The sequence below is a fragment of the Elephas maximus genome, chromosome 12 (genome assembly GCF_024166365.1).
Source record: "Elephas maximus indicus isolate mEleMax1 chromosome 12, mEleMax1 primary haplotype, whole genome shotgun sequence".
Classification (NCBI taxonomy): domain Eukaryota; kingdom Metazoa; phylum Chordata; class Mammalia; order Proboscidea; family Elephantidae; genus Elephas; species Elephas maximus.
In genome coordinates, this window is record NC_064830.1 from 57,855,113 (window position 1) to 57,869,436 (window position 14,324).

Consider the following 14,324-nt stretch of genomic DNA (forward strand, 5'->3'; position numbering starts at 1 on the left):
CCCTCCATCCTCCCCAGAAGTGGTTCCACCACCAAACTGGGACTTTGGCTTTGCACAGAGGTCACTCCTGGGAACCCTAAATACCTGTGGCAGGCGCTGGAGGGGGCAGCAGCCAGCTAGTCCTGCCTCAGCCTGTCCCTGGATGTCCTCTCCCTCCCTCCCCCATGGCCCAAGCTTGACCCCACAGGGTAGACCCCTCCTGCCTGCCCTGGAGGGATGCTTCCAGGAGTTGGCGTATGTATGGACACCAGACTGGGAAGCAGGATACACTTTATTCTGAGGCAGGCTGGGACCACTGGCCAAGAGCCCCCTGACTGAGCAGGGCTAGGAGACCCAAGGCTCTGCCCAGGGAGTAGCCAACGGTCCAGGGGTGAAGGAGTGTGGGAGGGAGGGGAGTCACTCTTTCCGGAAGATCAGGCACTTGTTGTTGGCTGGCATGTCCACCTGAGGAGAATGCTGGCTGGGAAGAGCCTCTCCAAGTCCTGAGGCCCACCCACACCCTGAGACCCTCAGCCCCTACCATCCTCTCCAGGAGCAGGCCGCTGGCCTGGCCCAGGTCTTCCAGGAGAGCTGTGTCCCGCAGCCCCCATTCTGGGTTCCTGCAGGAGGAGGGCAGTAGAATCACAGCCTGGGGGCACCCAGCCCCCCTGCCTCCCACACAGCCCCCGCCTGCCAGCCTGACCTGCATCTGAGGGTTAGGTCAAAGTCCACGTTGCTCTGAGGGGAGATCTTCCCATTTATGGCATAGGGCTGCAGGGACAAGAGATATAGCTCTGCTGCCACCCACCTGCCCGGGCTGCCTCGGACGGGGTGCGGGGCACAGGCTGTGGTGGTGGTGTGTCCCCAGCTCAGAGGAGAGGGAGGCTGAGCAGGAGGGTAGAGAGTGGATGGTTGCTACAGAATCAAAGGAATAGCATGAGGGGACAGCTGGCCAGAACTCTGCCTAGAACCATCCCAGTCAGAGGTGGCCAGGATCTGCCCTTTGAGGGGCAGGGACCATCTCTGGGGTCCTCTGTGGGGAGTGCTCACCCCATAGGTGATCAGCAGCGCCTTGGGCTTCAGCAGGTGCCCGGCTGCTTTGAACAGCCCCTGGGAAGAGTGAGGCAGAGGGCAGTAAGGTGCTGTTCCCAGGCTGTCTGCAACATGGGGCAAACTGGCCCCCATCCCCACAGACCTTGGTGCAGCCCAGAGGGCTAATGTGGATCATATTGATGCAAAGCAGCAGGTCCAGGGACTGCGGCCCAGTGCCGCCCCACTGCTCCCAGCCCCAGGTCACGTCCAGGTACAGCGGGGCCTTCACATTCGTCAGCCCCTGGGCCTGTATGGTGGCCGAGATGCTGCCGGAAGACAGCGTTGTGGGTGCCCGCCCCCCTACCCCGTGCGCCCACATCCCGATGACCTGTCGGCCCTCCTTAGGAGAGCCTCAGAGGTGAAAGGTCTTGTCCGGGGTCACAGTGGAGAGGAGGCCTGGGCGGCCAGAATGGGCCCCCAGAGGTCCTCCCCAAGCTCCCGGCCATCCCGCAGCCCCGGGACGCCCCGACCTCCTGGGCTGTCCAGGGTCCCGCCTTCCTGAGGCCCCGGTCCGCCCGCACTCTCCCGAGTGGATGCGGGGAGGGACGGCGGGCTCTGGCCACACCGTCGCTCGGTCACACCTGTCCAGGCAGCGCTGGTCCACGTCCGACGGCTGCCACTCGGCGTGGGGGAAGGCCCGGGCGAAGTGGGCTGCGTGCTGGCCGGAGCCCGAGGCCACCTCGAGCACGCGGACGCCGTGCTGAGCCGGGTCCACATACTGCTGCAGCACCCGCAGGATGGGATCCTTGTTCCGATCGGCTGCCGCCGCCACCAGCATCGCAATCCCCAGGACTCCGCGCCCTGCCGCGGGGAGCGCCGGGAGCTGTAGTCCGCCAGCGGCCGCCAGCCGCGCTGGGAGTTGTAGTCCAGCGTCCGCGCCCCCGCCCCCCCCCCCCATGTCGTTGTGCCGCCGGCATTCCCAGGAGGCCACGCCCCGCAGTTGCCCCCGAAAGCTATTCAGAAGTAGACTGCTTCGCCCTTCTCCCTAGTCTCAGCCTGTAAACTCACCTGAAACCTGTCCGCCATGGGTGACCCTGCTGGTGTCTGAATACCGGTGGCAGAGCTTCCAGGATCACAGCAACACACAAGCCCCCACAGTAGACAAACTTACACATTGAGATGTTTCAACAAACGGATGCAGCTGGAAGTGCTCACTTGTCTATGCCAAGAAATTTGGAAGACAGCTAGCTACCTGGCAAGCCGACTGGAAGAAAAAAAAAAAATTTTTTTTTATGCCTATTCCCAAGAAAGGTGATCCAACCGAATGTGGAAGTTATCGAACAATATCATTAATATCACACACAAGCAAAATTTTGCTGAAGATCATTCAAAAGCAGCTGCAGCAGTATATCGACAGGGAACTGCCAGAAATTCAGGCCTGATTCAGAAAAGGATGTGGAACCAGGTATATCATTGCTGATGTCAGATGAATCCTGGGTGAAAGCAGAGAATATCAGAAGAACATTTACATGTGTTTTATTGACTATGCAAAGGCATTCCATTGTGTGGATTATAACAAGTTATGGATAACACTGCAAAAAATGAGAACTCCAGAGCACTAAATTGTGCTCATGAGGAACCTGTACACAGATGAAGAGGCAGTTGTTCGGACAAAACAAGGGGATACTGAGTGGTTTGAAGCCAGGAAAGATGTGCATCAGGGCTGTATCCTTTCACCATACCTATTCAATCTGTATGCTGAGTAAATAATCTGAGAAGCTGGACTATATGAAGAAGAATGGGGCATCAGGATTGCAGGAAGACTCATTAACAACCTGTGTTATGCAGATGACACAACCCCGCTTGCTGAAAGTGAAGAGGACCTGAAGAACCTACTGTTGAAGATCAAAGACGCCTTCAGTATGGATTGCACCTAAACATAAAGAAAACAAAAATCCTCACAAGTGGACCAATAAGCGACATCATAAATGGAGAAAAGGTTGAAGTTGTCAGGATTTCACTTTACTTGGATCCACAATCAACACCCATGGAAGCAGCAATCAAAAATCAAAAGACACATTCCATTGGGCAAATCTGCTGCAAAAGACCTCTTTAAAGTGTTGAAAAGCAAAGACGTCACCTTGGAAACTAAGGTGCCCTGACCCAAGCCCTGGTATTTTCAGTTGCATTATATGCATGTGAAAACTGGACAATGAATAAGGAAGACCAAAGAAGAATTGATGCCTTTGAATTGTTGGTGAAGAATATTGAATATACCATGGACTGCCAAAAAAATGAACAAATCTGTCTTGGAAGAAGTATGACCAGAATGCTCCTTAGGAGCAAGGATGACAAGAGTGTGTCTTACATACTTTGGACATGTTGTCAGGAGGGATCAGTCCCTGCAGAAGGACATCATGCTTGGTAAAGTAGAGGGTCAGGGGAAAAGAGGAAGACCTTCAAGGAGATAGCCTGACACAGTGGCTGCAGCAATGGGCTCAACCATAACGATTGTGAGGATGGTGCAGGACCGGGCAGTGTTTTGTTCTGTGGTACATAGGGTCGCTATGAGTCGGAACCCACTCGATGGCACCTAACAACAACGGTTGCCGGGTCGAAGTCAATAGCCGTCCAGGGGGTGGGGAGCCGATGGGGGTCGAAGCGGCGCGCAGGGGTCTCTGGTTTATAGTTGTTCCGCTGCTCAGGCACCCTCTCGCGTGTGCCAGCGTTTCATAGCGCCTTCCCCTCTCTGAAACTGGCTTGACCTGCCGAGGGTCTCGCTCGCGTTGCATCCGCAGGCGCTCAGTAAGCTTCTCCGAGAGCATGGCGATGGCCTCCCGGGCGGCTGCGTAAGTGACGAAGTTCCCCTATTTCTGTTGTTGTTTTTTAAATCTCTTCAGTTAGCTAAAAGTCAGCTTTCAAAACGGCGGGAGGGCGGGGGGGAGCAAAGACTCAAAAGAGTATTGCGCAGCCCGGGAATCGAACCCGGGTCGCAAGAATGGGACTCTTGTATGCTAGCACTTCACCAGCGGCGCTATCAGTCCGCCCGCGAGACTTAGGAGATTGTGATGCAACCATCCCACGCTGGAGAGACCATATCGCATGCGCCTCGCCACCGCAGCCAAGCAGAGGCCGAATCCGCGGTCAGGGTGGGAGGGCCGGCTTCGCTGGGACGGTGTGGGCCTCGCGACATTCGCCCGGGAGGCCGGCACTCGAGGAGAGTAGGTTGGAGAGGAGGGGAACGAGTTAAAGGGCGGCCTCTATTCGGACCTTCGCCCTGAAAACCGTGGCAACCGCCGGCAGGGGCGGGGTCTGCCTGGGCGGGGCTCCGCCTGGGCGGGGCTGCGGGGCGGTCCCTTCCCGCAGGATGGGGGTACCTGGCTGGCCTGGAAAGGGAACCCACTGATGCTTGGGATGTCTTTGTGACACTGAGTGTACCAGGGCCACCCTGAGGACCTCGGAGAACGTGAAGGGTCGGTGACCCCTGAAATCAAGTCGGAGGCAGCCCTTTGCGGGCACTCACAGGTGTTGCTCCCGGTTCCCAAACTGGGGTCCCCAGCTCAGAGGGAGGCCCCACTTGGGCACCAGGCAGGGAGCCCCAGAAGGCGACGTGAGGTACCCCCTTCTCAGGCTGCCCAACACCTGAAGGACACCTGGCTTTCTGGGGCTTCACATTGGGTTCCCAGAGCGCAAGTCTCCCAGATTGCCCTGTATGGGTCACCCTACTTCCAGCTTACCTCCAGTCCCAGAGACCCAGACTGAGGCTGCTTTCCTTTGCTGTAGGGCACTGCCATAGGAATTCAGCCCAACGACCAGCTGAGGGCTGCTTGCTAATGGCATTGACCCCTGGCTGGTATTCCTTACTCACTCTGGGCTGGACCCTGAGAAGGGCTACACTGCCCTAGACACTCCCGGAGCTCAGTGCTCAGTGCCCAGGAGGGAAGTGGCCAAACTTGCAGATGGCCAGGGTTCCTGCCTCACCACAGGCCTTTGCCACAGTGATTGGGCATGTGTAAGTGCTTACGAGTGCAGGTTTTTCTGGAGGGAGTTGTACCCGTGTTTAGAGCCTGTCGGTGTCCACAGCCCCTGCGGCTGCTCTGGCTCCAGCCTTCGATTAGTGGCATCTCCTCAGCAGCCGGGCTTGAGTCCGTCGAGACTGAATTATTTTCTGGGCCAGAAGCACCCCTCCTGAGGTTGGACCAGTTCCCAGGTCCCCCACCTGAGGGGTTTATGTCCCACCACATCGAAGCTACGGTGGCACTAGCCACCTTCCCAGTGAAGCCTTGTCCACTCCACTTGATCAGCTGCCAGTGCCCATAGGGCCACGATCTCTGGTCTCTGGCCCCATGCTGTATATGTGGGGGTGGACAGGGGGAAATTCCTGTCCTTCTGCCAACACAACAGCACCTCCCTCTGGCCTGTGCCTCTGTCCACACCCCCAGGGCCTACAGGCATTCCTCCTGGAACTGCATTTCAGGCTCTGCAGGGAGCAGTCCCCATGGAGCCCCTTCCTCTGACCAGAATCGCAGGGGCCTGAGGGTCCCAGCCCCCAACCCCCAGATTCACCAGGCCTGAAAGGCCCACTAGCCTGCCTCCTTTCCCCAAGGACACTTCCATGTCCAGGGGCCTGCTTGGGGGAGGAGACTAGCACCACCCTTTCTCACACCTCCCCAAGGGCTCAGCATCCTGACAACCAGAGCTCACAGCAGTCCACCTTCTCATCTGGGCTCTGGACCCCCACCCCTGTCCCAGGTCCGTGGTCCCTGAGCTTCCCTCTCAAGCCTTCCCATCCTCTCGTCTACCCCTCTGTCCCTAGATTCTGAGAGTGGGCCCCAGCAACCCCAGGAAACTGGCGGAACGTGCTTGATCATCTGGCCAGAAACTTTTCCCAGGGTTACCAGTCACCTTTCCATTGGCGGGAACCAAGCCCTGGGTCTCATAGAAGCCCGTCCCCTAGTCCAGCTGGCCACCCTGGGTCCATGAGGAACATCTATTGGGATGATGGAAACCTGGACTTCTCTGTTTACATAAAACTTTAATATTGTATTTAGAAGCTTTTCCAAGAGAACAGGACTTTATTATGATGATTGAGGTCCATAAGGAAAAGGGCTTTGCTGACCCCGGCAGAACCACCCTTTCCAGCTTCCCCCAACTGCTGAGTCCAGGGGCTGGGGATGAGGTCCAGACCTCTCTGATGACAGGAGTTACTGTGGTCACTCAACCTTGCCTCTGGGGGTGGCTTCACAGGAAAGACACCATCATGGGCAGCACTGGCCCAGGGGCTCTGGCCAATGGGGTCCCTGGAGGTCTGTGGGGCTGCAGGGCAGATCCAGCCAGCCAAGATTCCTGTCCAGCAGAACTGGCCCTGCTGCCTCTGTAGCCCAAGCTGACGTCACGTCATGGCAGCTGCAGCAGTGAACCTGTCCAGACCCTTGACCTTTGGGGCTCAACTGGGCCCTCTGCTACCCCTGGGATGCCTTTAACACAGGGGGGCCAGCCATGAGGGCATAGCTGGGAAGACTCCTCTAGGGGAGAGGTGCAAGGGGGGCTGCCTGTCCCTACTCTCTGTCCCTTGTGCCACCCTCAGCCTCCTAGGCTCTCTGCTCCCTGGTCTCCCCTGCCTTGGCTCTGGCATCTTTTGGGGACCCCTACCCCCTCCAACTTGTCCTGTAACCTTCCACTCTGGCTTGTCAGGAAAATTCCTTGCCTGCTACTCCCCTGCCAAGTCCTTTGAGGGCTTCTGGGCTCAACCTTTGATCTCAGGCCTCAGACAGTGCCTGTGGGGTAAGGCTGTGATGTCCCCTCGGCCTCAAGGAAAGGCAAGGCTTGTCTACCCATCCTCCTATCTCAGGCCAAGGCCAGCTCCTCCGTGCCCCCACCCCTTGTGCTCTAACTAGGCTTTCTACTGGAACACACACCCCCTCACCCTCAGGCCAAATCCTCCCTGGTACCCTGCCCTTCTCCCCCGATCCTGAGTGGCACCAGTCTCCCTTGTAGAAACGGTGTATGCCTGTTGGTCCCCATCTCCCTGGTGACAGTGATTGAGCAGGGAGATGGTCACAGCAGTTCTGCCTGCTCAAGGCCACAAGAACAAGCTGGGCAGATGACCAGGAAGAAGCTGGCCTTGGAGGACACGTTGCAGTGTTGGAGAAGGGCAGACAGTGCTGAGGGAGGGGGTCAGCCTGGCCAGTGAGGGGTCCTTCCCGGGTGGGGGAGATGCTCAGGTCTGGGTTCCCTGAACACATGCTGGTCCCAAGGTCACCAGGTCACAGCCCTTGGACTTTCCCATAGGCCCTGCCCTCCCTGCAGAGGAGGCAGCCTGGGGTAGGGGGACCCTTCATCCTCCAGCCTTGTTAGGCCAAGACAAGGAGCCAAGGGGCCTGGGCTGGGGCATGGGGGTAGGGGGCGGGGGGAAGGACAGGCCTGAGAGCACCCCATCCCTGGGCAGAAGCTTCCACAGAGTCCCTGAGAACATGTGGGGTCCTCCCCCGCTGCCATGCAGGCACTTGGGGTAGGATGGGGAGAGAGGGGGCAGGGGTCTTGCTGGTCTCTCCTCCCCATGCCTCTTCCCTCTTCTGTTGGACACTTTGCTTATTGCCTGGAGATTTAGAGAGAAACCCTGCCTCCTGACCCCCAAAAGACCCTCTCCTACCCTTGCCCCAAGGGCTGCCCACCCCACAAGTGCTCTGGGAACCTCTACAGGCAGTAAGCCTGACCCCCAGGCAGGTGGACACCCCCAAGCTTGGCACTGACACAGACAGCCTCTTCAAATATTTGCCAGATGAAAGCAGGAGTCCAAGGGCCCAAGGGATGCCACAAGCTTGGGCAGGTGGGGTCCTAGTTTTAACCTGAGTAATTGAACTCAACCAAATGAAGGACAAAGGGGTTGCCTGCCAGGGTGGGCTGCCCATGGCCTGGTTGCTCTGGTGTCTGATACCCAGTGGCTACTGTGCCCCCTCTGCCCACACTGGGTGGGCCTTTGGGGAGACCCTAGGGTCTGAGCAGCCTGCATACCCGAGGGGCCAAGGGATAGAGCCCTGGACTGATCAATGGCAGGGGAGGCTCCCAGCTTCCTCTCCCCTCCCCTGTCTCCTTGGTCTGGGGGCAGTCCGGCTTCCTGGGTCTCCACTCTCCCCGGAGGTCACAGATGAAGGCCTGAGACTCAGCTGCCATTGATAACTGCTGTCCCCAAGATGCAGGGTGACAGAGAGGCCTGCCTAACCACTTTCTTTGTCCTCCAGGACTCCCAACACCTTGGGTCAGTAAGTGGCCTCGCTCAGCCCCTCCCTGGAGTTGGTGGGTGCACCTGGGGGAGGGGTTGGAGGGAGGCTCACTGGGCACCACTTCCCTACCGGAAACCCAGGGGTCGCCCTCCCTTTCGTGTCCTTGGTTCCAAGGCTCAAGCAAAAGGCGACCACTCATACCGGCCCACGCACCCTGGCCAGGGCCCTCCAGATATGAGGGGGACGGACCCCTCCCCCGTGCCTCTCCGTGGCAGGGCGTCAGGGGTTCAGGACCGCACTTGGCCGTCGCTGCGGCCCCACATGAGGAGCCCTGCCCACCGTATGGGCTGCACCTGGCTCACCCGGCCCCCAGGCCAAGACACTGCGGCCACACCAAGGCCTGGGGAAGCTGAGGCGCCCGCCCGACCGCCGGCCGCGGAAAGCCACAGGGCTCTCCATCTGACGTGGCCTTGGGCCGCAGGGAGTGCAAGACGTTGTTGCCCGGAGGCCGCCGGCCCCGCCTGCCTAGCCCCCTACCGCGCGCTTCCCAGGCCGGCCCGAACCCGCGCGGGCCCTTTAAGGGCCGGGGGCGTGTAGCGGGCCCGCCCCCCAATCCGAGCCCAGCCGCCCGTTAAAGGGGCCGCGCCCTCCGCGCCCGCCAGAAGCAGCCCCGCGGGCCGGTGAGCTGCAAGCCGGGCGTGCTTCCGAGAGAGCGCGTGGGCGGCCCGGGGGCGCGGCCCCTCCGCACGGGAGCCCGGCGCACCATGTATACTATCACCAAGGGGCCCAGCAAGCTCGTCGCGCAGCGCCGCACAGGTGCGCACGGGGTGAGGGGTAGGGGCAGGGTTTGGCGCCTTAAAGTCTACCCACTCCGGGGTCCGCACGCCCACGGGGCCCACGACGCAGTGTCCGCCCGGGGCTCCGTGCGCTGAGGGCCCGTGTCCACCGGCGGCTGACGCACTCCGTGTATCCGCAGGCCCCCCGCAACAGCAGGTGGAGAGCAGGCTCGGCGAGCTCCTGAAATGCCGGCAGCCAGCCCCGCCAACGCCGCCTCCCCCGCGGGCGCAGCCGCCGGGACCTTGGCCCCTGTCGAGGTGAGAAGCAAGCGGCCCCGGCCCGCCAAGCACGGCCATCCCCTCCCCCGCCGGATGGCCGGGAGGGTGACCTTGGGGAAAGGTTACCGGAGACCGTGCCACATGGCTTGCGGAGGGGCGGGGCGCGCCGACCACGCCCCCCGCCCCGGTAATGGCCGGACTGATCCAGCCAGGGCGCCGTGGCGCTTGCTCCTTACCTGGACTCTCCGCCTCCTGCGGGACCCTGGTAGATCCCCAGTGGGGAGAAGAGAGCCCACCTGCTCTGGGGCCGGAGTGGCTGGAGAGAGCCGAGGCAGACGGTCCGCGGTGGACCTTGGGTGGACTGGGCGCTTGACCTGCTGCCCTCCTTTGGGGCAGGCGGAGCTCATGGTTTGAGGCGAGTTGCCCAGTGCTCCTCCTCCTGGGTGGAGCTGGTAGCCCAGGGCGCTGGCCTTCAAGGTCTCCTGTCTCTGTCGAGGCTGCCAGCCCGTCCTTGAGAGCCGAGGGAAAAGGTGCACGTGGTTCCGCTGGCCGCCAAGGGGTGCCCTTCCTGTCCTTCACCCCACACACCTTGTGAACCTGCAGCTTGCAGCCCGAGGCTATGGGAGGCTCAGGCCCAGCTAGTTTGGCCTCCTTGTGACCATGACCTGGGGTCAGACCCCTGCCACTGAAACTTTTCCTTCTTTGGCTAAGTTCCTGGGGCTTTTATTCTGCACATTTCCTGGGCTCGCTGGTGCTTGGGCTCAGGCCCCTCTGGGAAGGCAAATAATACTGGTGGCTTCACAGGGTCCATGTGCTAGCCGAGGCCGTGCTGGGGAGGGCTGCTGGGGGGAGCACTGAGGGAAACTTTCAAGCCGAGGATGGACAGATAGCCTCCAGGAGTGCCTCCAGATGGACTCCACCTTCAGCCTGCCCCCTCCCTGCCCACTCAGAGCTGAGAGGGCCTGTCTGGCTCAGTTACTGGCCTGAGACACCAGAGGCTGGGGTGAGGGTGGGGACCATCAGATGAGTGTTGAGACTGGCTGAGGGCCCTAGACTGCTCTCAGGGCCTCCTTGCTGGAGGGCCACATTGACATTTGCAGCTAGATCCTAGCGAGGAGACCAGGGCAAAGGGGAGGCCTAGCGTCCAGGGAGGGAGGCCAGTGGGGTTGGGGGTCCCTGAGGCCAGACTGTGCTGGCTCCAGCCATGGTCTTCAGAGCCTCCTTTACCTTTCTGATGAGGACACTGAGGCACAGGGCACTTGTGTCACCTGGTCACCCAGGTAAGGGAGCAGAGCTCACTGAGAGAGGGGGCGGTGGGGTGCTGGCCAGGGGCCTGGTTCTTTTCTTCAGGCCCAGGGGCCCAGGGTGACTTCCCAACCTCTTACCTGGGAAGCCTGCCTTCCCTCTCTGGTCCCATTGCTGGGGGTGGGGTCAGCATGGAAAAGACAGGCTCCCCGGTCCCTGCAGGGCCCCACGTGGGTCTCATTGGGAGCCCTTGGGCCCCATGGCCAAACCTCTGGATGTCAGAGGCCATGCATCTCAGTGGCCAGGGCACTCAGAGCCAGGCTGGATGGGGGGGTCTGTTGGGCGGGCACAGACCATCCACCTGAGGGGCTAGACTACTTGGCCAACCCATGGGCAGGCTTCTCCTCCCCTCTTCGGGCACAAGGGTTGCCTGCCCTCCCCCTCCCCCAGTTGCCCCATGTTAGACCTAGCTGGGAGCTCAGGACAGCCCCAGGGCCCGTGGGGGCGGGCTGCCCCCACATGGAGCCCCACCCGTGTTCTTGCAGCCTCTTGTGGGAGGCTTCCCCAACCACCTTCTGAAAATGCACCCCACCCCCACAGACTTGTCCTGGGTGCACACTGTACTTGCTTATTTCCCAGCTAGGTAGGGGCCTGGAACTGGGCCATGATGGTGGATAGGCCAGACATATCTGCCTGTAAGGCGCTTTCTGCCTGGCGAGAGACAGGGAGGGTGTGGTAAACTGAGGTGTCATCGAGTGCTGGGGACAGCAGGACTGCATGGCCACCCGACCGGAGGACAGGTAGAGGGCACATGGGAAGACCAGAAGAGGGAACGGACCAGGCAGGCCCGCAGACTTGGGAGCCAGGTGGGGGAGGCAGGCTGGGGCAAGCCCCCTCCATGTCAAGCCCAAGTTGCTGTGCTGACAAATGGGTGGGTGGTCTACTTGGAGGGGTGTTCAGATTACATGAGACGATACCCCAGTCAGTGCTGAGCAGGGACCTGGATGCCGTGGCTCAGCGCATGCCTTCCCAGATGCAAACCATCCCCAGGTGCACCCCTCCCCAGCTGCACACTGGAGCTGTGCCCTTTTCCCCATGAAGCTTCACAGAGCAGGATTACATAAGTGGTGCCTGGGGCAGCAAGGTGGGCAGGACGGGGCAAGGCAGTCCCCCAGCTGCTGGGGCCCCTTCTTGGCCCCTCCAGCTCCCCCTTCATTCATATAGCCACTGGCTGGGACTGTTTTCTTTTTTTAAATTGGTTTCCCCAAGTTTATGTTCTTGCAGAGCTGGTTCAAACCTTCCTGCTTTCTGCTTTGTGCAGAAGCTCAGGTAGGGAGTGGCCGTATCTGAGTCTGAGGGTCCTGCGTGAGCCCCCCACGTTGTGCGGGAGGAGCCACACCCCGCTCTCTTGCCATTGTCATCTGCACAGTGAGGCCCTCCACAGCCACTGACCTGCTAGCTCCGGGCACCTCAGGATGATCCTCTCTGTTTTAGCACCCCTCTCACCTGAGGAGGAACCCAGAGCTGTTTGCAGTTGCCCAGCGATGGGGGACCTGAGCCCAGGAAGGCGAGCCGGCCGGCCGGGGACCTCGAGGGCCTGCCGGAGCGGCGTGTGCAGCCCCGGAGTCCCGCTCCCACCTCCTGCTGTAGGTGTGCCCGTTCCCTCCATGGCCCCTGCATCCTGGGCTTGCTGTGCTGGCGTGGCTGGCTCCTGCCGGCTGGGGTGGACTTCATTCCCGGCCCCGGCTGGCCAGGAAGGGTCTGCAGCCTCCTGGACGTCAAATGCCCAGCACCCTGGGGCCATCTCCTCACTTAGAGCTCCCTGAGCATCCCAGTCCCCCATCTTGTCTCTGGCCACCCTCCCCTGGCATTCTGGGTGCTGTTGGGTGCTAGTCCCCACAGGGCCTGGGGGTGAACCGGGGAAGGGCAGAAGCTGCCTGGTCCTTGTCTGGGTCCTTTCTGCCACACTGGGGGCGTCTTCAAGAAGGAGAAGCTCCTTTCCTGGGGAGAACTTGGTGGAGAATGGGGCCCAGCGGGTGGGGTGAAGGAAGTCTAGTAGTGGCTCAGCCAACCCCTGGGCTGCTGGGAGGCCAGTGGCAGTGCAGGCACCAGGAGACCGCTGGGCCAGAGAGGGCCACCTGTGTAGCTGGAGCCTGGATCTGTGCACTAGGCTGTGCCCTGTCAGGGGTGGGGAGCCTGGGGAATGGTGGGAGTGGCTGGCAGGGCTGAATGCTGCAAGGTTGTGAGCTGAGCTGTGGCGGTTCGGCCACAGGAGAATGAGCGGCTCAGTCTCTGGCTGCAGGGTGGCTGCTCTATGGTTCAGAGAAGTACCCAGGCTGGGCCGAGGGCGTGGCAGGAGGCTGCTCAGAGCTCTACCAGGCAGCACCCAACCAGGGGACCGACGTCAACCTTCTCCCCCCTACAGCCCAGGGCCCAGGCTGGTGTTCAATCGGGTGAATTGCCGGCGGCCCCCTGCCACGTCCCCATCCCTCGAAGGGGCCCAGGAGACCTACACACTGGCCCACGAGGAAAACGTCCGCTTTGTGTCCGAAGGTAGAGAGTGGGGGCCGAGGCTGTGACCAGGCCACCAGTTCTCTCCCCACTGCAACGTGACTCCCTGTGGCCAGAGGGCTAGGCTTCTCCTTGGCTGTCTGCCCGTTGGTCCTGTGACCACTGAGCTGGCTGCCCACTCCCTGTGCTGGGCTGGAGTCCAGGGTGGCCACCAGGCCCTGGGGTGGGAGTAGGGGTGGCAGGGCCTGGCCTGGCCTGACCACCCCCTCTCCACAGCCTGGCAGCAGGTAGAGCAGCAGCTGGATGGCGGCCCAGCCGGTGAGAGTGGGCCAAGGCCTGTGCAGTATGAGGAGAGGACCCCCAACCCCCGACTGCAGAGTGAGTGTCCCCTCATCTCTGTCCCCTGTCCCAGGGTGTGGGATTGGGGAGGGAGGTCTTGAGCAGGGCCTGTTTTCTCCCAGTGCCTGCCTCACCTGGGTCAGCTGAGGAGTCACACTGTAGGGGAGAGGTACTACTGACTGGCCTGGGGAGGCAGCATCACTACTTGGCTCTCTCTCCTCCTAGACTTTGTGCCCATTGACCTGGATGAGTGGTGGGCGCAGCAGTTCCTGGCCAGAATCACCAACTGCTCCTAGCTGATGCTTGGGAGGAGCACTGCCTGTGCAGGGCCTTGCCCTGCCCCTGATGGACCCGTGGCCAGAAGAGGACCATGGCACCCGTGTCCACCATGGCAGCAGGCCTCGCTTCACTGGGCCTGGCTGGGTGCCGGCCACACCTGAAGTGCCAGCATTTGGACTTTTGCACCTTTTGTTCCCTTGGTCCGACTGTCCCAGGCATCTAGCTACAGGGGCTGAACTTGTCTGCTGACCTCAATCCTGCCTGCTGTGCCAGGCCCTGGAGCTGGAGGGAGGAGTTCCAGGCTAATAAAGTCAAGAAACTGCCCTTTCTGAGTGGCCTTTATTTGGTGTGTGTGGAGGGGGTGGGGGGTCAGCTTCCCTGTGGAGCCTCTCGCCCCGCTGATGGTACCCCTAGGCTAGCCAAGGTTGCAGCTCTGCCACACTCTGCCCCTCAGCTTCCCCCCAGCTGCCCACTTGGCTGAGGGACGAGGCCCAGGGCCCAGCCTGCTCATGGCGCAGGGCCAACTGCCCTGCTCCTTCCTCTCCCTATTGGCCTCAGTCAGGCAGAGCAACGTTAAGTAACTAGCCATGGAACCAGGGGGCCTAGCTCTCCAGGATTTGGGGTTGGGTTTGGGATGCCTGGCTGTGAGACACTGAGCGAA

General features: G+C 60.9%; 2 protein-coding genes across 5 annotated transcripts; one reads left to right on the forward strand and one right to left on the reverse strand.

Moving 5' to 3' along the window:
- Nucleotides 1-255: 255 nt before the first annotated feature.
- On the reverse strand, nucleotides 256-9,711 carry METTL26 (methyltransferase like 26). Of its 4 annotated transcripts, none has more exons than XM_049904128.1 (8): nucleotides 9,526-9,711; nucleotides 2,080-2,275; nucleotides 1,653-1,872; nucleotides 1,175-1,337; nucleotides 1,030-1,089; nucleotides 788-894; nucleotides 521-599; nucleotides 296-444 (listed from the first exon to the last, which is right to left on the reverse strand). In XM_049904128.1, exons 3-8 carry the CDS (start codon nucleotides 1,847-1,849, stop codon nucleotides 397-399), a joined length of 654 nt encoding a protein of 217 aa, XP_049760085.1. In that variant the 5' UTR covers nucleotides 1,850-1,872; nucleotides 2,080-2,275; nucleotides 9,526-9,711; the 3' UTR covers nucleotides 296-396. The 4 variants fall into 4 exon arrangements, with proteins under 4 accessions (XP_049760082.1, XP_049760083.1, XP_049760085.1 ...); XM_049904129.1 differs by lacking the exon at nucleotides 788-894 and adding an exon at nucleotides 683-750 and having other exon boundaries at nucleotides 9,526-9,708; XM_049904125.1 differs by having other exon boundaries at nucleotides 256-599.
- Nucleotides 8,815-13,981, forward strand: MCRIP2 (MAPK regulated corepressor interacting protein 2). The gene is made up of 5 exons (XM_049904130.1): nucleotides 8,815-9,050; nucleotides 9,211-9,328; nucleotides 12,960-13,087; nucleotides 13,322-13,423; nucleotides 13,610-13,981. The coding sequence occupies exons 1-5, from the start codon at nucleotides 8,999-9,001 to the stop codon at nucleotides 13,678-13,680; spliced, it is 471 nt and encodes a 156-aa protein (XP_049760087.1). The 5' UTR covers nucleotides 8,815-8,998; the 3' UTR covers nucleotides 13,681-13,981.
- Nucleotides 13,982-14,324: the final 343 nt, after the last annotated feature.

Bases quoted from the DNA above. Each gene is read 5' to 3' on its own strand.
- METTL26 (XM_049904125.1), bottom strand. From the start codon at position 1,849: ATGCTGGTGGCGGCGGCAGCCGATCGGAACAAGGATCCCATCCTGCGG. The intron at 1,090-1,174 runs GTCTGTGGGGAT...CACTCTTCCCAG, and splicing joins GCCCTCTGGGCTGCACCAAG to GGGCTGTTCAAAGCAGCCGG. The intron at 895-1,029 runs GTGAGCACTCCC...TTGATTCTGTAG, and splicing joins CGCTGCTGATCACCTATGGG to CAACCATCCACTCTCTACCC.
- MCRIP2 (XM_049904130.1), top strand. From the start codon at position 8,999: ATGTATACTATCACCAAGGGGCCCAGCAAGCTCGTCGCGCAGCGCCGC. The intron at 9,051-9,210 runs GTGCGCACGGGG...GTGTATCCGCAG, and splicing joins CGTCGCGCAGCGCCGCACAG to GCCCCCCGCAACAGCAGGTG. The intron at 13,088-13,321 runs GTAGAGAGTGGG...CCCTCTCCACAG, and splicing joins CGTCCGCTTTGTGTCCGAAG to CCTGGCAGCAGGTAGAGCAG.